This window comes from Zootoca vivipara, chromosome 5, assembly GCF_965207765.1.
Source record: "Zootoca vivipara chromosome 5, rZooViv2.hap1.1, whole genome shotgun sequence".
NCBI classification, from domain to species: Eukaryota; Metazoa; Chordata; class Lepidosauria; order Squamata; family Lacertidae; genus Zootoca; species Zootoca vivipara.
This window is the reverse complement of record NC_142588.1, coordinates 92,947,095-92,971,999: the sequence shown is the minus strand read 5'-3', so window position 1 is coordinate 92,971,999 and position 24,905 is coordinate 92,947,095. Positions and strand designations below refer to the sequence as shown.

Here is a 24,905-nt window from a genome sequence, read left to right as displayed (position 1 = left end):
AAACACAGGACTCAAGATGCTCCCCACATGCTGCATTGGCTCTTCCACTCTGACTCTCCCAGTTCCCAGAACTTATGCAACTAGATGTAGTCACACTTAAAAAACCTTATTTTCCTCTGCAACCAGGGATGAAGGGGGCTGCAAGCTCAATTGGTGTATGGAATGCTTTAATGTGTCTCCCTAAAAAGATCTGTTGGATCATTAGACAAGTCCTGAAAAGCTTCTCTGCCTGAAAGCAGTTTTTACCTGAAAGCAGAGGAAACTGAGCTGGAGGCTACTTACCAGCCAGATCCAACTCTGTGCCAAGAGTCTATATCATGAAGGATAAAGTGGAGTAAATAGCTTTAAAAACTACTGTAGCCAAAAGCCCAGTCTGCAACACCTTCCTTTTCTAGTCTCACATGCCTTCAAAGGATGCCTCCAACTTGAACTTATTTCAGTCTTTTTAAGATGTCTCTCTAATTTTAAAAGACATCTGAAGGCAACCCTGTTTAGGGAAGCTTTTAATATTTAATGCTGTGTTGTTTTAATATTCAATTGGGAGCCGCCCAGAGTGGCGGGGAGACTCAGCCAGATGGGCGGGGTATAAATAATAAATTATCATCATCACCATCATCTTGTAGGGAACATTAAGATAAGGAGCAATAAATGAGCAAAGTGCCTGAAATATTTGGAAAGTGCTACCGTGTTTCTCCAAAAATAAGCCATACCCCGAAAATAAGCCATAGTGAGAGGCAGTTTAACCTTGTAGGTTAAACTGTACCATACTTAATAAAAAAAATTAAGACATCCCTGAAAATAAGCCACCGTGTTTTTTTTTAAGGAAAAATAAATATAAGACGGTGTCTTATTTTTTTGAGAAACACGGTATATAAATGTCAAGCATTATCCACTTCTCCTGAAGCACGTTTTAGAATGCAAAACAGAAGAGATATGTTAGCAAGGACATCAACATGAGAATAAATTTAGCCCATGCTTATTTTTGAATTCACTTGGATGATGGGCTTGAGGGCATCCTGAGCAAGTTTGCAGACGACACCAAATTGGGAGGGGTGGCTAATACCCCAGAGGACAGGATCACACTTCAAAATGACAACTGGGCCAAAGCAAACAAGATGAATTTTAACAAGGAGAAATGTAAGGTACTACACTTGGGCAAAAAAGAAAGAAAGAAAGGCACAAATACAGGATGGGAGACACCTGGCTTGAGAGCAGTACATGTGAAAAGGATCTAGGAGTCTTGGTAGACCACAGACTTGACATGAGTCAGCAGTGTGATGCAGCAGCTAAAAAAGCCAATGCAATTCTGGGCTGCATCAATAGGAGTATAGCATCTAGATCAAGGGAAGTAATAGTACCACTGTATTCCGCTCTGGTCAGACCTCACCTGGAGTACTGTGTCCAGTTCTGGGCACCACAGTTCAAGAAGGATACTGACAAGCTGGAACGTGTCCAGAAGAGGGCAACCAAAATGGTCAAAGGCCTGGAAACGATGCCTTATGAGGAACGGCTTAGGGAGCTGGGTATGTTTAGCCTGGAGAAGAGAAGGTTAAGGGGTGATATGATAGCCACGTTCAAATATATAAAAGGATGTCATATAGAGGAGGGAGAAATATTGTTTTCTGCTGCTCCAGAGAAGCGGACACGGAGCAATGGATTCAAGCTACAAGAAAGAAGATTCCACCTAAACATTAGGAAGAACTTCCTGACAGTAAGAGCTGTTCGACAGTGGAATTTGCTGCCAAGAAGTGTGGTGGAGTCTCCTTCTTTGGAGGTCTTTAAGCAGAGGCTTGACAGGCATATGTCAAGAATGCTTTGATGGTGTTTCCTGCTTGGCAGGGGGTTGGACTGGATGGCCCTTGTGGTCTCTCCCAACTCTATGATTCTATGATTCTATGAATTAAAAAGGCAGAACTCATTGTACCAGCAGACCTGGTGCAACTTCAATAGGCTGCTGGGGGAAACTCCTAAACAAAAACTCTTGCCGTTTAAACAACAACAACAGATTAAAACTAGTACTGGCACCAAGTCCTTGAGATCAGTTTTCCAAGATTTGCTATGTTTACAGAGTTCTGTGTACAATTCAACTTTTCTGACTAACACCCACAGTGAAATTGCAGCAGTTTATTTTAAAGGAAATGTGTTGAGGAATTCACCCAACAAAGCTTAGAAAAGTCAACAAATAGATGGAACACTACAGTCAGAGAAGGCATTGGCACAGAGCATTCCAAATCCTCTTGTGGGCTTCATTAAAACTTTTATTTACTCTAAAGTTACTTGCCATGCAAACTCCTCTGAAGTGAGAGCTCAGAATCTGAACAGGAGACCCAGGGCAGACACACCACACATTCTCAAGCAGTTTAGCTGTCAACAGCATGCAGGGGAGTTTGTTTGCAGAGATTTGTCGGCACCCCCCCCCCCACCCAAAGGAAGATATCAAGATTTCATCACCCGATGAGAACATGTGTGTGCAAGTGCTGGCTTTTAAACCATTATATTGATTGCCTATGGAGAGAGAGAAATGTAAGCTCCCAGCTTATCATCACAGCTTTGAATCATTTCCAGGGAAGATTCTCTCCACATGGAAGCACTGAACAAAGGCCGGCACTTAAGATGGAGCATACTTCGACTGCCTGTGGGAAACGGGATGCCTCATTAGTGAGAAAAGTCTCGGCCTGTGAAAGCATTTCCAGAGCAAGGGCCCATATTTGAAAAATACGTAGCAATGGTCATCTTGTCTTTGAGCAATGGCAGAGTGCATTGCCCTTGCCAGTAAGTAACAACAGCCCAGCTCCTTATGAGTGGTATAAGGCAGCAATGGTGGGGCATAGAGAGAGAGAGCCCTGCAATGCTGCATGTATTAATATTAATAATAAAATTATTATTTTTATCTCATTATTATTTTAATTATCATTATATATGTTATCACCCTTCACCCAGGGATCACAGGGTGATTTACAGCATAAAACCCCCAAAGTACATAGCATAACAGCAAACAAAATAACAACACCACACACCCCCACAGCTTAAAAGGCCATAAATTGTTTAATCCGCCAAAGGCCTGGGAGGAGAGGAATGTTTCACCTGGTGCCTAATGTAATGGCTTACATATATGCAACGAAATAAACAACTATCCAACTTTTAGAAGACATAAATTCTCCCCATTTTTCTTCCCAATTTACGTATTTTATTTTGGTTTTGCTGTTATTTATTGTATTTATTAGCAACCCTTCATCAATGAAGATTCCAGGGCGGCGTCATGTAGTAACTAGTTCTGTATAGATCAGGCACGTCCAACAGGTAGATCGTGATATAGTATAGATGATAACCTGGAATCTTCTTCGGCATCTGTTGACATTGAATCTTGACTATGATAGCACCCCCCCATAATACATTTCTTTGCCCATAGCAGCAAATGCAGCAAAAAGTTCTGTGGCACCTTGAACAGTCTTTATGGAATATGGCACAAAACCTTAGGAATCACGGAAAAGTTGTTTGTTTTATATGGTTTGGCAGAGATGGTGTTTCTGAGTTATGTCTTTGAGATGGCTAGTGAACAACAGCTTCAGAACAGACTCCTCCTGCTTGCTACCAAGGGGGAAAATTTCTGTCAAGGTGAAGTTATATCAACTACCTCAGTGGATGAAGCTTTTTTCCTGGGCTCGTCGGAAGTCCCCGCTAAACAGCGAGTATTTACATAAGGATTAAACACTGATGGTCTTCCAGGAAAGGGAAATCACATTTTCAGGATCTAGTTAACAAAATTACAGTGTCACTATGATTACTGCCCAGATGTTTTTTTCTAATATACATGATGGCATGGCCTGGAAAGCCCAAGCCTTTGCAAGATTTATTGTGAAGATGGATATGAAATTCCAGAATACAGGAAGTGTGTAGCTGGAGTACTGGAACTGGAGCAGATTTTTGCACATGACACTGAACACCATGGAGCAATCTCATTTAAACTGAAGAATCATTTTGCTTGTTTCCAGGAGTGCAAAACCTTTATCGTTGGGGGCATTTGATTCCCCCCCCCCTAATATTGATTTGTCTTAAGTAGCCGGCATTTTCTTTTATGATTAAAGTGTTGGTTCTCAAGTTTAATTGTTTATTGTTGCAAGCCAGGTTGCACACATACTGGAAAATGAGATATAGATCTTCTAAATAAATGAGTCTGGAAGCCGATTAATGTGGCTTAGCTCATTTGTAAACTGCAGCCAAGTACTACGGTACTTAAAGGACTCTGCTTGATAACTGGTGGGGTTTGTACTGTGGCTTTTCCAGGGCAGAGCCCTCTTTGAAGACTGAGGAAGCTGGGCTGTAAATGTTCCACTGGCCCAGTGCTCTTTCTGACAGGCCGCTCTAGCCCCCAGCGAAGGAGAGTGCTCAGGCTTTTCCCGTAGCATCTTCTCAGTCTTAAAAGTGCTGGTCTGCTAATTCAGATTTTTTAATCACGACTAACACAGCCCCCCTTATAGCAGTTATGCTTTTAAATTGTTAAATCAATTGGTTTATTTTTTCCCCCTCCTGTGGAGCATTTCAGAATGTGTTTGGCAACTGAGATTCTATAGCGAAGCTGGAAAACGGTGAGCTGATTGAGTCATAAAATGTAATTGAGTTGAAAACTTAATTAACATATTTTTGTGGGAGTTGGACACTTGGGGAGTTTATGGTATTTTGCTCAATGCAAGTGTCCCTTCGCATATGTGTTTCAGGAACTTCATACTAGCTCAGATTGCAGTCCCTCTGAAATAAGTGTTCTGGAATAATTTATTCCATCACAAAGTGCTTCTCGTAGAATAAAATGGCTCTTCGTGTAAATTTGAAGAACCCATTTACAAGGTATGCACAGTTAACTAAACCGAGTGTTCTAAATGCTAAAAACTGTGTTGCAGGCAGAGGGGTTGAGTTGTGTGAGCAGTTGAGAACCTGGTGGTGAATTGTTGGAGGAAGGGGGTGTCTTGTTTTGCCATGAGTGCAGGGGACACAGTGTTTTGGAGAAAAGTCAAGTAGTAGGAGCAACTCTGATAACTCCTTGCTTTGTTCTTGGGATGGCTTGGCGGGTGGGTGGGTGCTTCTCGGGCAGGCTTGCTGCTTGCTATAGCATGCAGCAGTGGGCAACACCAGGAGACATTGGACCTCAGGTGTTGGCAATCCAACATGCGTATCAAGTATGAGACAACAGCCTCCTAGTTCTCTGTGCCTATTATTATTATTATTATTTATTATTTATACCCCGCCCATCTGGCTGGGTTTCCCCAGCCACTCTGGGCGGCTTCCAACCAAATATTAAAAACAATACAGCCTCAAACATAAAAAACTTCCCTAAACAGGGCTGCTTTCAGATGTCTTTTAAAAGTAAAATAGTTGCTTATTGCCTTGACATCTGCTGGGAGGGCGTTCCACAGGGCGGGCGCCACTACCGAGAAGGTCTCGACCTCAGTGTCCCGGCTTTAGATTCTGGTAGGTAGCCGTGTTGGTCTGACACAGTCGAAATATATTTAAAAATTGTCCAGTAGCACCTTAGAGACCAACTCAGTTTGTTCTTGGTATAAACTTTTGTGTGCATGCACACTTCTTCAGGTACCTTTTACCAAGAACAAACATAGTTGGCCTCTAAGGTGCTACTGGACAATTTTTATATATATTTGGAAATGTTTTTGTTTAAGAAAAAGTAGGTTGGCCACATGCACTACTAATACCGTATATCGCTCCTGGAGGGTGAATATGGCACACTCACAAAAAAAAGTTTACGGTAGCTACCCTTGCGATATAGCATACAATTTTCATCTTGGGGCGAGTTACTTTTGCAATGCAAGCAGTTGGTCCTGGCTTGATGCAAGGCAATTCTATGTTGTGCAGAGGGAAGGAGAAGACACCTTCTCCTCCTTGCCTCTTGACACACCCAAGCAGGCCATCGTGATTTTTGCACAATGTCACGGTCCACACCTCTTTGGGTGTGGATGGGGAAAAGAAGTGCAAAAGCCAGAGGTCTGGTATAAAGCGAGAGAGGCAGGCAGGCACATGTGCTTCCTGTCTCTCTCCCTTTCAGCAGGAGAAAGGAAGCTCCTGTGTCAAAAAGGCACATGCAGAATTGATTAAAATAAGTGCATTATTCCATCCAGATTGTTTGCCAGTTACTTTCTATTGCTGAATTTTAGTTTCTTTTAAAACTTGTGTCTTTTTTGCGCTTTTTATTGTCCTTTTCTCTATGGTATTCATCAAAGAGACCAAAAAAACGGTTAGTGTTAACACTCATGAATGATTACAGTGTTAACCTTTGTAAATTCCCTCTTGGTTTCTGTCGGTACCTTTAGCAGCTGTTGTTGTTGTTTAGTCGTTTAGTCGTGTCCGATTCTTCGTGACCCCATGGACCATAGCACACCAGGCACTCCTGTCTTCCACTGCCTCCTGCAGTTTGGTCAAACTCATGTTGGTAGCTTCGAGAACACTGTCCAACCATCTCGTCCTCTGTCGTCCCCTTCTCCTAGTGCCCTCAATCTTTCCCAACATCAGGGTCTCTTCCAGGGAGTCTTCTCTTCTCATGAGGTGGCCAAAGTATTGGAGCCTCAGCTTCAGGATCTGTCCTTCCAGTGAGCACTCAGGGCTGATTTCCTTAAGAATGGATAGGTTTGATCTTCTTGCAGTCCATGGGACTCTCAAGAGTCTCCTCCAGCACCATAATTCAAAACATTAATTCTTTGGCGATCAGCCTTCTTTATGGTTCAGCTCTTACTTCCATACATCACTACTTTCCAGTGAGCACTCAGGGCTGATTTCCTTCAGAATGGATAGGTTTGATCTTCTTGCAGTCCATGGGACTCTCAAGAGTCTCCTCCAGCACCATAATTCAAAAGCATCAATTCTTCAGCGATCAGCCTTCTTTATGGTCCAGCTCTCACTTCCATACATCACTACTGGGAAACCTTTAGCAGCTAGGCGATGAGAATTGCAAAAACACTTCTGGAAATCGGACTAAATGGGTGATGCCAGGGGTAGTTTGTTATTTTTTTTTTGTTTTTTAAACGTGTGTTTGCTTTTAGTAGTGAATTGAATATTTTAACTTCACAAGACAGAGTATAGGACTTGATTACCAAACTCCTGATTTTAACATGCTGATTCTCATCCTTCCTGTAATGGTTAAGAATCATTCGTTCAGACAAGTGATCATACTGTAGATAGATAGATAGATAGATAGATAGATAGATAGATAGATAGATAGATAGATAGATAGATAGATAGATGGATCTGTTGTTACCGTGAGTGTGCTGAGATAGTTGGGATTCAGAATTCATTTTTGGCTCATGAAAATTTGAAAATATAATTTCATTAAAGCATGAAATGACCTAAGAAGCCTCTTACACGTCACAAGTCTTCTCTCTCCATTTCAGCCCCACTGTTCCCTGGTTAGGCATTTTTTCAGTAAAGCCAATTTCTCTGGAGATATGAGCACCATTCAAAGCTTCTTTTCTCTTTCCCCTTTGCCCTGGATCAGCCAGCTCTGCTGCTGGATAAATTGTTTTCTTTGATACTTCCAACCTCTCTGCTGCCCACCCTTAACATATGGATGATGTAACCTCTCGTGAAGTTTTACCAACCTTGTCTAAAAGGCATTGTGTTCAAGCTATTACAGTTCTCTTCCATAAATAATGAGGGCATTTAAAGGCTAAGTGTTCTGATGGATGTTACACTAATTTCTTTGATGATCAAACCATTTTTTTAATGCTCTGGGGCCGTCATTATTCTCCCTAATGGACACTTTTGTCATACTCTACAGGAAACAACAACCGAGACAGGGTTGACAAGTCTGCAGTTGCAATCATATTTACAACATAGTGTAAATAAAACCACTTTTATTTGTTCTGAAATTTGCATGTCTGCCAATCGGGTTATTCAAGTGGTTTCAACTTTCCCCCCCCAACTTTGAGAACCCTTCTTCAAGATGGCAGAAAGATTTTGTAATCCAGTCAGGTCCCATAGCTCAGTGGTGTTTTGTGTGTGTACGCGTGCTGTGCAAGCAGAGAATCCCTGGATCAGGCCCTGATATCTCCACTTAGAAGGGTCAGGTAGCGGCAGGGTTGAGAGAGACCCCAGTCTGATATCTTGGAGGGCCACTGCTAATCAGAGGAGACTGCTGGGCTGCAGGGACCAGCAGTATGAACCGCCTTAAGAGAGTAATCAGCCCCTTATGTGGCTCATACAGAGTCTTGAACCAATATTTCTCAAATGCCTTGAACTTTAGTTCCCATTCTGAATTCACTGGGACCAGGACCTTGCAAACCCTGCAGCAATAGTCTCTGTTGTAGGGTAAGAGTGGAGATTCCTGCAGCTGCGTATGGCCATCTGTGGGTTGGGGTAGTTGGATATTAAATATAACTTCAGCATTGATGCCTCCCTTTTTCTTGCACTGCTTGTGCCCTCTTATGCTCAGCTGAGTGGCAGACATTTCTTCTGAAGGACATGAATGAAACCGCTTCTTTTGCAGGGTCTGTGCCCAGAGCTGAAGTCAGGGGCGGGGGGACTCCCCACAACTGATAGATGTTCACTCCCCGAGTTCTAGAACCCACACTTCTCTCCTGGGCGCCCAGAATCTAGACGGCAAACCCACACTTCTCTCCTGGGCGCCCAGAATCTAGACGGCAAAGCTTCAGAATCTAGACGGCAAACTGTTGACAGCCTCCCTTTTAACAACTCACTGAAGGTGGAGTTTAAGAAGGGATGAAGCCTACTAAGTGCTTCTTAAGGGTGGGGTATAACACTATTCAGAATAGTAATCAGGACATTTCTTAATAATCTCTGTGTGTCATTTGTCTATGTGAATGCTTTTTTGTGGCTTTTTTCATGTAGAACACAGAGGTTTTCAAACTCTGGTTTGTGGACCATGGTGGTCCTGTGGCTCCATGCAGATGGTTTGTGGAAAGTCTCAAGTATCTGTACTAGATCTGACTGACTCATTATTGATACTCTCTCTCATTACAATGGAGAGTGAGACTGTGATTTTCCAAGCAAGTCCCCTGGTTTTGACAGTTATGCCGGTCCCCACATACCCATGATGTTTAATCCATAAGCGGAAGGGTGTGTGTGTGTGTGTTCTAAAATGTAGAACAAATAGTTTCCTACATAGTCTGCTGAGTTCAGCAGTATCGAAGTGAACAGTGGGAGAAAGAAGTTTGAGAACCATTGATACAGACGACTCACCAACCAAGGGAGTCCTGCACCAAAGTCATGAGGAGCCAGGGAACATGATTGAGCACCTACTAGATCCCGGTTTCGTTTGTTTTAAGGCCATGCTGAGAAGTAAACATTTATATGAGAAATAAAATATGGGTTTAAATATGTTAGGCTGTCTTATTTTGCAGCATTCCACACATAGCTCACACGTTGAGAGCATGGGGAAGCACAGCCCTCCAGGAACAAACTCTCCCCATAGCTTGGCCTTCACCTCATCAGGAAGAGCCGCCCTAGTTTGAGAAGAGGCTGCAGCAGCCCACCGGCCATGGAGTGGCTTTTGGGGAAGGACTTGAAGTTTTACAACTACGCTTGACTTGTCCTTTTAAAACTCACAGAATACTGATGCAAATAATTTCTTATGTGGCACGCCAGTCTCTGTTGGTGTATATGGTAGCTTTTCAGTTAACGTGTGCAAATATTGTAATCCTTTTCCACAACTAGTGACTAAGTCACAATGCTTTTTGGCTCTTTTTGCTGCTGTTGCAATAAGTCAACAGGCAGGATCCGAAGAACCACAAAAGCTCATTTCAGTGAGCCTGTGTGTGTGTGTGTGTGTGTGTGTTTAGATTTGTTTTTCCTCATTTGGCTTCCCCGCCTCCAAAAAAGGGACTGCATGACAAACTGCTTTTGAAATTGAGGAAAGTTTCAAAAGCAGGTTGTGATACAGATGTCAAAGAAGTATTAACCTCTTGTGTGACTCTGAGCAACTCTTTCAATCCCAGCCCTTGAATTTATTGATTGGCCTCTGTTGGTCACTATTATTTCATAGAATCGTAGAGTTGGGAGGGACCCAAGGGTCATCTAGTCCAACCCCTGCAGTGCAAAAGCAGAACCCTTTTCTACTGAACTCTTTATGTAAGGCCCTTTGATGTGACTTTTTAGACCGGGTGTTGTTTGAAACATAACAATCTAGATTGGCCTTGATCTTTAGACTGATCAAGGTGTTACTGCCACACGATAACTGATTGTGAAAGTCGTGGGATCAGGGTGAAATTTCCAAGTGCTGTTAGCTGGAAATGAGTCATTGGGAACAAGGAGGCAGAATGAATTATGAAAATTAAACAAATATGTGCAGTTTCTTAATTTATTAATATTAATTATTATTATTATTTAAACAATTTATATACCAGTTAACTACAATAGTCTCTAAGCAGTTTGCAAAGCTACAATAAAAAATGGTTAAAACTATAAAATCAAACTCCAATGGAAATGGAAAAGTGGGATTTAAAAAAAAGTTTTCAGTAGGGAGGGCACCTGTCTGATCTCTGCTGGAAGGCAGTTCCATGAATTGATGTTATTCAAATTGCACCATTGAGCTTTATTGGATAGGATTATTTTCGTGGGGGGAGTGGGACAATAATAGCAGAGAAGGTTATGATCATCTCCTTTCCAACTAGCCCACATGTAAACAGCTTTATTCAGTTGGGTGGGGAGGGTTCCTAAATGGTCTTGAGATGTGCACTTTCTTTCCAAGCTTAATCACTGTTTAATGGGAGCCTTGGTAATTCTGCAAACTTGTATATACCTGATTTTGAAAGTGCAGGCCTCTTCCTCTTAATGTAAAATGTCACTCGATAAGATGGTCCTATATAATACTTCTATAGAGACCTCCTAGCAATAATGTGCCTTTCGAAGAGGCAGGATCAGGAATCCAATGTCTGAGACATGATAGTTGCCATAGTTGTATTTATTTGAAAACCTCTGTTTTGTAAACCACCATGCTCGAATACTTCTTTTTTTTTTTTGGTAGCAGGATAAATTGCTGATAAATAAGAATAAATGAAGGTGGCCCTTTGAGTGAGAGAAGCCTCTACTCTTAGAGGAGAGCAGTTGATAAAACTATAATTTGGACTTGTATAAATAACAGATGGGAACCACATATACATACTGGGCATTTATCAGTGAGTTTAGGGTATGGCCTGTCTTTTCTCTTCAGCTATACATAGCTGACTTGCTCTTCTGTTTTACCAACTTCATTCTCTGTAAGTAGCAGTGTATCCAGCAGTATGGCCGACGGAGACTGGATGGGCGAGGTGCAAAGCCGATGGCTTTGGTACATGACTGGATTAATCCCATTCCGCATCCCGTGGTGCATCATGAAAAGTTTCGAGTTCTCTGCCACAGAATTTCTGAACGAGAGCCTGCTGGAGCACTTCCGAATGGCAGATCCAGGTGTTGAGGTCTGGTAGTTGCAAGTGATGTATCTGCCAAAGGCCTCCCTGAATGTCCTGTTGAAGAGGGTATAGACCAGTGGGTTCACGCCTGACGAAACATACCCGATCCAAACAAATATCTCCATAAGTGTTTGGATAAACTCCTTGCTGCAGGACGTGCACAGAACGGAAGTGATGTTGGTTATGAAGAACGGGCACCACATCAACAAAAAGAGGAAGAATACAATACCCAAGACCTTGGAGGCCCGCTGTTCATTGGTAATAGTCTGTTCCGACTTCTTCCCGACTGTAGACATCCTGCGCATTAGCAGTTCTTCATTCCCGTTAGGCAAAGGCCTGTCCTTCTTGGAGTTGTCCAACATGGCTACTTTTTCCGGCGATGAGCCTGGTGTCATATCCCGCTGGAATACCGTGGACACTGTGCTCCAGGTAAAGCGCTGGGGTAGTTTGTTGATCAAGTAGGCTTTCTTGCGCAAAACTCTGATGGTCAGGAAGTAAGTGACCACCATGATGGCCAGCGGGACAAAGAAGGCAGCCACCGAACCGTAGAGCATGAAGTCTCCAAAACGTTCCGGGTTCAGCACGCAGGTGAAGTTTGGCAGGTTTTCAGCACCTTCTTCTATGCCGCGGATCGGGATCGGGATCGCAATGCCTGTAGGGGAAGCAGAAATCTAGTAAGCTTCAACCTGGACGTGGAACCGAAAGCGCCGCAGTACATAATAAGGAGCATGTTCTGAGATTGGCTTCTGAACATTGGAGCAAGTCATGCAAATAAAATTGCAGGAGCTTTGCAAGCCCACCGTTAGAGAGAACCTTTTTATTTAATAACATTCATATACCTCTTGACTGAACAAAAGCCCTCAAAGCAGTTGAACTGGAGATGTCTCCAAAGCACAACAGATCAAGTAGCTAGATAAGTACCTCAAAATAGGAGAGCATCAGGTTGAGAGAGGTGACTCCCATGAGATGAATGCTGCCTCTTGACTCCTTCTAGCCCATGTTTGGAGCAACACTGGCTGTTTTGTGCCCTATTCTCCTTTCTTGGGCAACAAATAGAACAAATTTTTCTTGGATCACTTGTGTTTGACATAAAGCGCGCGTTGCATTTGCAGTGGTGACCCACTTCCCACAAGCCTTTTTTCCACAGGAGGGAGGACAGCCTGGCTGGGGAGCTACATGCAGCTGGCAATTGGTTTTAATTAGGTATTCCGTTCTCCTTCTCTGACCTTCTGCAAGTGTAAGCACAGGATGCTTTGAGTTCTCTGGCCTAGCGAATCTTCCTGCCTCCTAACAACTGCTGCTGTTGAACATATTTGTGGTTTCTTAAGAGTTGACTTAGCTACCAAGCAAAACTTTGTGCCTTCAGCCCTTCAGCACTCAAATAATCAGATCAGCGGTGAAGCTTTCACTTTTTAGTGGTGCCGCCACGGCTTTATAAAGTTTAGGGGTTTGCTGTACCTTAGGCTATCGCTTCATCTGAGGATCTCAGGGTGGCTCACAGCATAAAAACGCAAGATAAAAACACAAAATACATAATAAAAACAAGAACAAACCAAAGCAATAGACAACGGGGCCCATCCAGTCCAACATCTTGGTTGCTGCAGTGAGCATCTAGATGCCTTGAAGAAGCCCAACGAAGGCTATTGCCTCTGAACTTGGAGAGTCCATAGCTAGACATCTGCTAATCAGTTTTTAAGCTCCCCTGAAATTATTGAGAAGATGCAGTTCAGAGACTGAGTCCATTTAATGAGTAATAAGTCATGGGATAAGTGCTGCATATGATTGATGCCGCTAAAAGCTGGCATTAAAAGGTCATGCTCAAATAGTTTTGCCTCATTAGCCATTTCCTTTTTTTTGACTTCAAAAGTTGCCTATTGTTTCCTTTGATTGCGGGAAGCTCTTAACTTTACTAATGTATGAAGTGGTGCTTTTTTTATAAAAACAAACAAACCACGGGTGCAGTCATTGATTAAGTGGGTGGTGTCTTTTTTCACCTCTCAATTGTTTGCAGCATAACTGATTTTTAAATCATTCTTATTCTTGACACTCTTTTGGGCATATTTTGCATCGCTTGTTTTACAGTTAATCTATGATGTCTGCTTCCTGTGCTTTGGAGCCATTGCTAGCCAGTAGTTTGGAGTCATTGATTCACTTCCTCCCCTCTCCTCATTTGTCTTACATCTGGAGTTGACATTTTGTGTACAAACCAACGAGACATTATCAACGGGCGGTGTGCCTTCAGAGAGTTCAGAATACACGGAGAAGCATAATATAAACTATTCATTTGCACCTCATTTATTATTTTCTGCTTTGCGTACTTTTGACAACACAGTCATAGTTTCCTCTCTTCCTTCACCTCTGAACAGTTAAGTTCCCAATTGCACTCCACCCTCCTGTTCCCTCTGTCCTTATCTTTTTTTGTTTAGTGTGTCTGCAGGTGGGCATTTGACCCAGCTAGTTCACTTCTCTTTTAGATTCAAAAGAACTGGAGGTGGTATCAGATCCCCACCCAATAGGAACTGCTCCTCACTGGGGCTAGTGATAGTGACTGAATTCAAGCTTCTCTGTGCCTGGGGCGTTGTGAATTCTGTTGTAGCAACCCAACATTTACAACTGAAATGTGTTAAGCAATTTCCCAACGAGCTAATAATGGTAATGTGTTTGTTTGGGGTGTGTGTGTGTTATTGGTTTGGGTTCTTTTTGTATGTACTTTGTGTTCTTAATTTTATGTTGTGAACTGCCCTGTAATCTTCAGATCAAGTCGGTATACAGTGGTGCCTCGCTTAACGAATGCCCTGCTTAAGGAAATTTCCGCTTAACGAAAGGTTTTTTCTAGGGGAGGTTGCCTCGCTAGACGAATTCGTTTTATGAAAAATTCGTCTAGCGAATCGCGGTTTCCCATAGGAATGCATTGAAATTCAATTAAGGCGTTCCTATGGGCAAAAAAAAATTTCAATGCATTCCTATGGGATTCGCTAGACGAATTTTTCGTTATAAGAAAAGACCCGTGGAACGAATTAAATTCGTCTAGCGAGGCACCACTGTACTTATACTTATTCTTATTATTATTTTCCATACTTTGCTCTGTTGAACAGTAAGGTACAGTATTGGGTATTTTGATCCCAAACTTTTAGGAGTTCTAGTTCAGAGATGCTATCTGAATGGCGTGTTCGGGCTTTGAGCCTTCTTTTGGTACAGAAAGAACGTTAGCCCTCGAGATAGAATGTGACCTTCGGTTAGAGCAGGCATATCCAAAGTCCGTTTTGGGGGCCTAATCCGGCCTGCCGGTTGGCTTAATCCAGGCCCTGTGGCAGTTTATTCCCTGGGTAAAATCCTAAAAAAGCTCAGGAACTTTTGGTCAGCCTTTTGGTTGGCCTTCACACACGTTCACTTCATCAAATCTGGCCCTCTTTGAAAAAAGTTTGGACACCCCTGGGTTAGAGCATGGTGCTGATAATGCCAGGGTTGTAGGTTCAATCCCCATAAGGGATTGCTGCATATTCCTGCATTGCAGGGGGTCGGATTAGATGATCCTCAGGGTCTCTTCCCACTCTTATGATTCTATAATTATGCCTGTTTTGCTTTAGACCCCAGCTCCACTTCAGTTTTAGAGATTTCATTTGAGGAAGAGAACCAGAGACTAGCTGATGTCCTCATCAGAGGCTGCTCGCCATTCACGCAGTGCCACTTCTCTGGCACCCATGCATTCACACCAGCTCTTAGCAAATGAAAAGCACACTCTCCCTTTGATGCTTGCCACATACCTATTGAGATCAGCCAGACCACTGTGATTTTGATGAGCGTTGTGGCCCGTGAGTTGTACTGACTCGCTTGGATTGGCTTTTTTATGGCAATGTAGCGGTCCAGTGAGATGGCGCACAGATGCATGATGGAGGCTGTGGAAAAGAGGACGTCCAGAAACAGCCAGACCGGGCACAGCTCCCGCGGAAGAGGCCATGCAATCTCTGAAAAAGGGTAGAAAGGGGTTAGGATTGTTCTGTGGGGTGTGCACCCTGTGGAAGAGGGTGCAACATTTAGTAAATGAATTCGTGACACTATAAAGCACTCCAGTTAATCAGGCAGGAGTTTTAAAAAAGTTATTTTTAGTACAAGTAATTTCAAAAACAGCAGGTGACGTCTCGGAAGAGGCCTTCCTCCACCTCTCCTCCACTGGAGGAGCTACTTTTAAGATGACTGTTTGCTCTGGCACATATTTACATCACCTAAAAATTGTGTAGATGTGGGGTGGGAGCTATTTTGTAGAACCCTTTCTCAATTGCAAATGTAAGCACATTTAATCTATTGATTAATCAAGGCTTCTTGAACAGGGCAATTGCCCTATCTTCAATGCCTTTGAGGTAGTAGTGGCCTAAAATCAATGGATTGTGGGCTTATTAAGCAAAAAAGGGCAGCAACAACTGATGATCTGTTAAGCGTTTGAGGTGTAGTGTTCTGGTTTTGGGGCATAACAATTCTGGTACATACGCTGCTTTACAATTAGGTGACTTTTTCTTCACTGTGATGGTGGCGATCAGGTGAAAATACTGCATCTTCTTGCAACACATGGTTTTCCTTTTCATTATTCGGAATCCTGATTTCTAAATAGGGCTTCTTCAGCCCTGTGCACCTGCTAATAATAAATTGTCGCCCTTTCATTTTGTCATATTCAAATCCATCAGCATCACTATTCCTGTAGTAGCCAGCTCCTGTTCCTTAATTAACGGTGCGAGGTTTGGTTTCTAAGCCAGATTTCTTTGTAGAGGCCCTTGCTGTGAATTAGCTGTGGCCTTTTTGGGGATTCGCATAATGACATCTCTTGCATCAATTGCAATAAAAATGGATACATTTTGGGGGGCATAACTGTTCAAAGGTAAAAATAAAGTTTTTTTTAACTCTGGGCATTTCCATGCGCTGCTCTGGTTCGCCAGAAGCGGCTTTGTCATGCTGGCCACATGACCCGGAAGCTGTACGCCGGCTCCCTCAGCCAATAATGCGAGATGAGCGCTGCAACCCCAGAGTCGGTCACGACTGGACCTAATGGTCAGGGGTCCCTTTTCCTTTACCTTTTTACTCTGGGCATAAGCTTGAGATTTTGGACCTTACTTTGTGTGCCCTCTTTTATTAATCTGTGGGGCCAACACAAGTTGCCAGGATTCTCAGCTTTACCAAGATAGACAAGGATAATGAAACAGCTACTACTGGGTCAAACCTATTCAAGCTACTTACGGCTGTGTTAAGCAGAATACGGCAAAACCAGATCTGAATGCAAATCTCCCCACCCCCAACAACTACTGCCCCACCTCCCCCTTTCCCCAGGTAGCCTGGTTTACCTTGAGGGAGGCTTCCAGTGTGTCTGTAGCTTCCCTACACAAGCCATCCAATTCCTACACAGAAACCATACAGTCCTGACATTGTAGGAGAGCATTGTGTGAGTGGCTCTACACCTGCGCTAAATGGCTGTTTCTTTATCGGAATATGGTGGGATGCTTTGCAGCCCAAACCACGTGGCAGCTGGTTCTTTCTGCAGCAGCAACCAGCCCTCCGTAGTCACAAAAGCAAGGGCTTATTTTTAAAGAAGTCAGCTCTGTGGTTTGTGGGGTATTAATAGTAATAGCAGAGGGGAAAACCCTGGAGCGCTTTTTTGTTGTTGTTTAAAAAGAGAATTGATAACATTTAAAATGAAGTAGAAAAGCGGGTGCCTTGTTGAATAGACCGTGAAATGTTGAGCAAACCTTTTTAAAGATTTCCTTTGAGTTTTTATTAGCTTTTTTTTTTTTTTTTACAAAATCTCTCATTCCCAGAGCACAGTCTTGCCAGAAGAAATAAAAGCTTCAAGTAACCAATTAAATTTGTGTGGTTGAAATCCTGAGATTCTATCTAGCAAGGCAAGCGTTTTCCTGTGCCTTGAACTAATGTTGTTGAGACACCAAGTAATGTATGGCCTTTTTGTGTGCAGGTGTTCGCTTTACATGTGAAGAGGATGATGGCTCCTGGCTCGCTAGATTTCCAATGAATGATTTCAATGTTTTCTCTCCTTTGTGCAGTGCGGCTTAGACGTTACCTCCTTTCTGCTCATTCCTGCAGGGAGAGAATTTTTGCGCTGTAGCAAAATAGTCTCTCTCTCTCGCCCTCTTACATCAGAGAATGTGGATTTTTCTCCCGCTGAACTTCTGCTTTTCCTTCCTTTTGTGCTCAGTTTTGAGAGAGGTGGTGTGCATGTTGTATGTTTAAGAAAAGTGGACTTTAAATGCTTGATATTAAGAGTGTTGGCTGCAATTTGAGTGTGGGTGTTGCCCAGTGAATAAGGCATTGGACTATGTTTGTCCCAGATCACATCGTGGCAGTTGAGTGATCTTCTTGGCCATGTACAGTATAATATTAACTCTTTCCTCTCTGTAAAGTGAGAATAATGAAGAGGAGTTACAGGAGGCAGTGGTAGCGGTGTAGCATCTGAGCTGTGAACTGGGAAGTCCCTGGTGCAAATTTCACCTTGGCCATGAATTCAGTAGGCAGCCTTTCACACACTGCATTCTCTTACTTTCAGCACCTCGCCTTGTGATATGCTAACACCGATCTACCTTACAGGATGGTTGCAACAATTTGCATGATGGGTTTTGAACATTTTAAAGCACTATAGTGACTATATCAATGCTAAGTGATTATACTGCCCCAGTGACATCTGCTAAGTAGGTGAATGCCTTATCCTCTGGCCCAGGCAAGCCAAACTCCTTGGTGCTGTAGATGTCAGCTTGCAAATCTTCCTACTCTTTGTTGATCATGTGTGTTACAAATTGCATTGCCTAAATTTTCCAATCAGAGAGAAGGGCCGTCAGTCTTCATTGAAATGATGGTAGACTGTCTTTCAAAGATGCCTGCTTACCATTTACTAGTCTCGTTTAGGAACTCTTGATAAGTTCATAAAGAACCCCAAAGTTTTCTTGAATACACTTTAAAGACCACTGGCCTAGAAGAGTGAAGAGAGAAAAGAGGCACACACATTTCCTCTCTTAGATCTTCCGTATCAACTGTCAGAAATGAAAGGAATTGTGTTTGTGTGATGTGTTGAGATTCTGTACAGTTGTGGAAGCACAGACGTCTAAAAAGCAGGGAGGGGTGGGCCTAATTGGCCGACTTGGGCACAGCTGACACTATTAAAACAGTTATCTGGCTAATGGATTTTTAAGGGATTACTAGCCTTCTGTGGAAGACAGGAGTGCCTGGCGTGCTATGGTCCATGGGGTCGCGAAGAGTCGGATATGACTAAACAACAACAGCCTTCTAGGAGACTCAGCTGTGTTCTTGCTTTTAGTCCACCCAGCCCAGGGCCTTTTTTTTTTTTTTGCTTCTGGTGTGAATTTTCTCCTCTAGCCTTGCTGAGGAGGCAGAAATACACAACTTTTGTGGCTAAGTAGACAGTTTATGGATGTGAATTCAGCTTAGGGTCAGCTGTGTTTTCAGAGTGCCTGCAAATAATGTCTCCACACCTATTTAATTACGATTCCCGACTTTCCTCCCTTTTAAGCACCCTGCAACATGAGCTGCCTTTTTGTTGGCTTCTAAATTAAGATTCCTTGCATTTTTTAAACTTTGGTTTTTAGTAGTTTTCACTCAGGATTAATGGAAGATTAAATTTCAATAATAAAAGAAGACTAGAGCAGAAAAGCAAAATTGTTAGGAAGCTTAAGGCCAAGTTAGCCATTCGAACGACTGCAAAATGTATGAATGGCATCTTGTGTTGTTTGGCCCTGAGTAAACTTCAGAGTAAAGAGTTTGTAATTTTGCTGGTCGCTAATCACTTGCTCTTTAATTCTTCTAACTCTTAGTGCTTATATTTAATGTTGATGAGCTTCACACCAGTATGGCAAATCCTGCAAGCTATGAAGATCTCTGTAGCTCAAGTGATCTGATCATAGTGAACCTCTCAGAATGCTCACATCTTCTCAAGGATCATTACTACAAAACAAAATGTTATCACTCTTGTATCTGCATTCGAAGAAAGCAGTCTTGAAGGCGATGGGAGCTGGAAGTTCTCATCCCTGACCACTGGTCCTGATAGCTAGGGATGATGGGAATTGTAGTCCAAAAACAGCTGGAGGCCCAAGTTTGGGAAACCTTGATTTAGAATGACTCCAGGGCCAAGACTTGCTTGTCTGAGTTAGTCCTGCCTCTGTGCATATTTAGTTTGAGTGATGTATTTGCTATGGTCTTAGCCAGTGTAATTTAAGTATGCTGGGTAGTGGTAGAAAATATGGCAGTAGCTTCCTATTTAATGTAGGATTTATTTGCATTGCTTCTTCAAAGGTTCCTCCTCATGATTTGTGCTCTCACAATTACTCCCTTGGGTAATATAGTAGTTTAAGAGACTGTTACAGATCAGAAAAGTTCCTGATTTAATTCTTGCCTTCTGCCATGAAGTCATTAACCAGCTTCACCCAGAACCTCCCCCTCCCACCCCACTGATAAGGGGATAATAATACTGGGCTACCTTTGTCATTTGTAAGGACCGTGACAAGGTATTCTGTGTGAAGGGCTTTGAACCCTATATAAAGTGTTATTTGAACACTACATTTATAAATTCAGTTGATCTGCCCAGCCAAGGACATGCGGTAAGAATCAACTAACCCACCTTGGTTTTATCTTCCTTGTACCTGGAGGGACACTTGTGCTTTTCCTTCCAAGCATAAGGACTGTTTTTGTCTTTATTTTTTAAGTTCTAGCACCCTTAATATGCTATTTCCAGCTTGAAAACTGTGGCCATAATATGTCACTTGGTTCGTTTCCTTTGAACTATAGTTTTGTGGGTTTTGTATCTACTCTGTAGATTTTATCGCTTTTCTTTGCTGGATAATAATTCATAGAGGCCAAATTGTCACAGAGCCTTTTTGTGCATATGTGGTGAGAAAATTGAACCAATGAGACAATACATGCTTTCCGCAATTTCAGCTTTCTGTATCCTGTCCCCTGGCACTGTTTACTGATGTAGGATTGCATTCTAGTCTTCCTGTTGACTCTTGCTACGAATCAGGAGTACATGGGTACAGTTAGCACAGGGGTCAGCAAACTTTTTCAGCAGGGGGCCGGTCCACTGTCCCTCAGACCTTGTGGGGGGCCGGACTATATTTTGAAAAAAAATATGAACGAATTCTTATGCTCCACAAATAACCCAGAGATGCATTTTAAATAAAAGGACACATTCTACTCATGTAAAAACATGGTGATTCCTGGACTGTCCGCGGGCCGGATTTAGAAGGCGATTGGGCCGCATCCGGCCCCCGGGCCTTAGTTTGGGGACCCCTGAGTTAGCACTATTGAATGTAGGGGCATTTCCACGGGGACGAGTGGGGTACCATACCAATGCACACTTGTAATTGTACATTAGATAATTCTGACCAGTTCCCTGTGTTAAATGGGCTCTTGTCAATTATTCCAAGCTGCTAATAGAATTTCAAATTCTGTTTGTGATCTCATGGGCTGTGAAACGAGGATTGGAACTAAGGAGATTTAACTGCTGTGCTGGTGACTGAGTAGTCCTATCTAAAACAAGAGTATGTATGGGAAGACACCTTGCTTGGGAGCTGATTCACCAAGACCAGGAGTTGAAATCAGACCACATCCCACCTCGTGGCAAGGAGGCGAAGGACTTCCACTTCACCCCTTGGCTGTTACATAGCAGAGAATTCAGACAAACGGCCATCAAAGTATGATCATGATTTCACAACCTCATCCGTTCATCTCAACCGGCTTTGAACCATGCCACTGAACATTTCCCTGACTTTCATTTGTAGATCCATGTTTTGTTTTGTTTTTAGGAGACACAGAATTTTTTTTAAAAAAAAATCTAGCAGAATCTGAGGAAGACATTACTGAAAATTCCCCATTGAACCGTTTAAATGAATTTCACATAAATCACTAGAATATTGACTTAGAGCAGCAACCTTTTTCAGCCATGGGCTGGTCCACCGTCCCTCAGACCATGTTGTGGGCCGGACTATATTTTGAAGAAGAAAAAATGAACGAATTCCTATGCCCCCCAAAAACCCAGAGATGCATTTTAAATAAAAGCACACATTTTACTAATGTAAAAACATGCTGATTCCCGGACTGTCTGCGGGCCGGATTTAGAAGGCGATTGGGCTGCATCCGGCCCATGGGCCTTAGGTTGCCTACCCCTGACTTAGAGTCTGTCTTAACTAGTTATAGAAAGCAAAAAAGGCAAACTGATTGCACTCAAGCGAACTTTTGTTTCCTTGAAGCTAGAGATTAAATGGTGTCAGTATCTTATATCACACATATGGTCTGTGTTATGAATCATCGTGTCTACAGAGGCAGAAAAGAGGCTTTCTTGAAATTGATGGAATGATGCCCATTGGTGGCGATCATGGTGAATGTTTCTCGTTTATGTAAAAAAAAAAAGAATTTATTTTTTAAAAAACTTCTGATTTTATAGGAACTGTGTATATTTTCATTTAAACTATGAAACTATCACTGCTGTGTGTTATAACATAGCTGCCCACTTGGCAGAAGAGCTATTTCAGAGCGGCGTTCAGTAGTTTTGATTTTCCCTAAGCATTGGTCTGGAAGAATGAAAGAGGAAGAGTAGTTTGCTGCATTTTGCAAAGGGGCTTAAGGCATCAGAAAGCTCTTAATTTGGTCAGTGCTTTAAAATGCATGCATGCATGCATATATATATATATATAGAGAGAGAGAGAGAGAGAACATAACTTTAGAGGATCAGAGTCCAGTACTTACCAAACATGATGGTAAGAAGGGCTATCGGCATCACAAACAACCCAACCAGCAAATCGGCCACTGCCAGAGACATGAGGAAGTAGTTGGTGGCATATTGCAACTTTTTCTCCAAAGATACGGCCAGTATGACAAGAATATTCCCCCCAATGGTGGGGATGATGACCATCAGAATGAGCAGAGCTGCCCAGCGCAACATGGTCCCCTCCGCTGTGATTGGCTGTGCAGATCCATTGCCGGATCCAGACATGTTCACAGGCAAGGCCATTTCAGCACCCGGTAGGATTTGTTCGGAGAGCATGTGTTACTGGGACATACTGTAAGTTCTAGGGGCTTGGTCTTCCTCTCCGGCCCAGTGCGGTCCTGATGAAAGACCAGCATCGTAAACTACTCATCTGCTACCACATGAGGGTCTTCTCTCTCTTGTGCAATTTCATATCATGGTCCTTCCTTGGATGCACGCAAAGAGTTGTTAAAAATGCGTATGCTGACTTGGATCCATCTCTTTATTGTAGGTCCCAAGTGGTCAGACTGTTCCCTGAAGCGAAAAGCTTCAAAAATGAATGTTGAAGTGTTGGGTAATGAATTAGATCCTTGTGTCCTTGCACAGTGCCTCTCCTCCTGTGCTGAATAGCTCGCCCTACATAATAAAACATACACATATTATGTTTTTAATTTTGTTGATGAGCTAGAATTGTTACACTGAACTTAGAGGTGTGGCAAGGTGGTATATGCTGAGAATTTATACCATCCGAGTTTTGAGTGTTAAAGGTTGTGATGTTGCAAAAAAACCAACAACTCGAAATTGGGGGGGGGGGAACAGCTCTGGAGATAACTATTTGTACTGTTTGGGTACAGTTTTGCTCACCTCAGTAGTTGAGCTATGAGAATAATTCCTAGTTCTTTCTCTCCATAAATTCCATTTCTTGAGAGAACTGCAGCTTGTAAACTGATGCAGGCTTCCATACTATGTGCCTGCCTGCTTGTTCATCAGGTGGAAGGGCAGATAAAATCAATTTAGGATTTATTCATTTTTTTAAGCTCATAGTGCAATCCTATTCATTTTTACTCAGAAGAAACTCTCATTGAGTTAATGGTACTTATCCCCAGGTGATTGCAGGCTAGAACTATTTTTGGGGGGTGGGGGTGGGGGGCATTACTTGTTCAATGGGAAGACAGCAAATAATAATCTTACCAGAGTTACAATTCGTGAACTATTTGACCAAACAGACTTTACTTATAAATCCCTTTTAAGAGGAACCGTTACCAATTCCTTCTCTCTAATAAACAAGCACATGAAAGTGGTCCATTGGATTTCTGTATTTGCATTCAATTTTTTCCTATGGCGTTTCTCGATATACAAAGGCACGTTACGATTCTTGCCTTTTAACAGTTTTAAAATGACTGACGCCTTACCTTATTTATCCACTTCCCTGGATTTTAGCAGAATTTTCTTAGTACTTGAGCTGGATCCGTTTCTCCGGAGGACGTGTGTTCCTTATTTGCCGCACACTGGATGCTTAGAATGTCTCCCTCTAATTGCATTGCTCTCTTCAAAGCCAGCCACGCACACTTGCGATTGAATTTCCCACCGCAGTCGGGTTCACTTTGCGATTACGCCGTTGATTTCTTTCTCTTGTCAAGCCCAGAGGAGGAGGAGGAGAATGGCTCGAGTCAATGGCTCCCTCCCTCTGTCGTGCTGCCGTTTCGTTTGCTAATTTTTACATACTTGATATGTCCCTTGAGCGCTGACCAGCCCTTCCTCTCTGCCTCTCGCCTTCTGTGCAGCTTCCTCTGAATGTGTATGCTCTGCTGGTATCATCTGTTGATTGACTCATTCCAGTGCACCCAGCTCCAAGTGCTTCAATGCAGAGTAACAAATGAACAGATATTCTCTCCCCTCCCTCTTTTCTTTTGCATCTGGAGAAGAGCCATGCAAGGTTATTTGCTCCCACCCCCGCCATCCAGCTTTCCAAACCCGAAGCGCACAGCTCTCACCCTCAACTCTGAATGGGTTAATCCAATCCAAGTTGGTCCTTTTCACTTGAGCATGTAAAAATACACTGTTCCCTTTCTCACGGCAGTCAAAAGGTGCTCCCTGGTAGTAGGAGTTTTTTAAGTCTTCCATAAATACAGGGGAAATTACACTGTATGACAATTTATCTGTAATCTACATAGTGCTTCAAATGCACAAGTCGATGACAGGCCATGCTTTATTAATCTTCCCAGCAGCCCTGTCAGTTGGGCTTCAATTTTACAAATAGGGAACTGAGGCCGGGAGGTGCCTGAAATCTTGGGTGAGTTTTTGGCTTTCCTGTGTACTATTGCTTGCAAATGAATCTTACGTGCAATACTTAGAAGTAGGTAAACTAATCTGTGTTTTTGAAGCTATTAAACTTCATTTCCCAACAGATGTTGTGTATTAAAGATAAAGTTGTGGCTAATATGTCAAGCGGGACGCGGGTGGCGCTGTGGTCTAAACCACAGAGCCTAGGGCTTGCCGATCAGAAGGTTGGCGGTTCGAATCCCCACGATGGAGTGAGCTCCCGTTACTCGGTCCCAGCTCCTGCCAACCTAGCAGTTGGAAAGCACATCAAAGTGCAAGTGGATAAATAGGTACTGCTCTGGCGGGAAGGTAAACGGCGTTTCCATACACTGCTCTGGTTCGCCAGAAGCAGCTTAGTCATGCTGGCCACATGACCCGGAAGCTGTATGCCAGCTCCCTCAGCCTATAGAGCGAGATGAGCGCCGCAA

At 42.8% G+C, this 24,905-nt stretch overlaps 2 protein-coding genes across 2 annotated transcripts in view; one reads left to right on the top strand and one right to left on the bottom strand.

Annotated features, from left to right (window-relative positions):
• Nucleotides 1-24,905, top strand: part of PSMD1 (proteasome 26S subunit, non-ATPase 1) — an 81,912-nt gene that overhangs the window by 22,128 nt on the left and 34,879 nt on the right. The gene's annotated exons all lie outside the window — the stretch shown is intronic.
• Nucleotides 10,302-24,283, bottom strand: HTR2B (5-hydroxytryptamine receptor 2B). The gene is made up of 4 exons (XM_035133920.3): nucleotides 23,568-24,283; nucleotides 22,155-22,791; nucleotides 15,170-15,370; nucleotides 10,302-12,057 (listed from the first exon to the last, which is right to left on the bottom strand). Exons 2-4 carry the CDS (start codon nucleotides 22,450-22,452, stop codon nucleotides 11,168-11,170), a joined length of 1,389 nt encoding a protein of 462 aa, XP_034989811.3. The 5' UTR covers nucleotides 22,453-22,791; nucleotides 23,568-24,283; the 3' UTR covers nucleotides 10,302-11,167.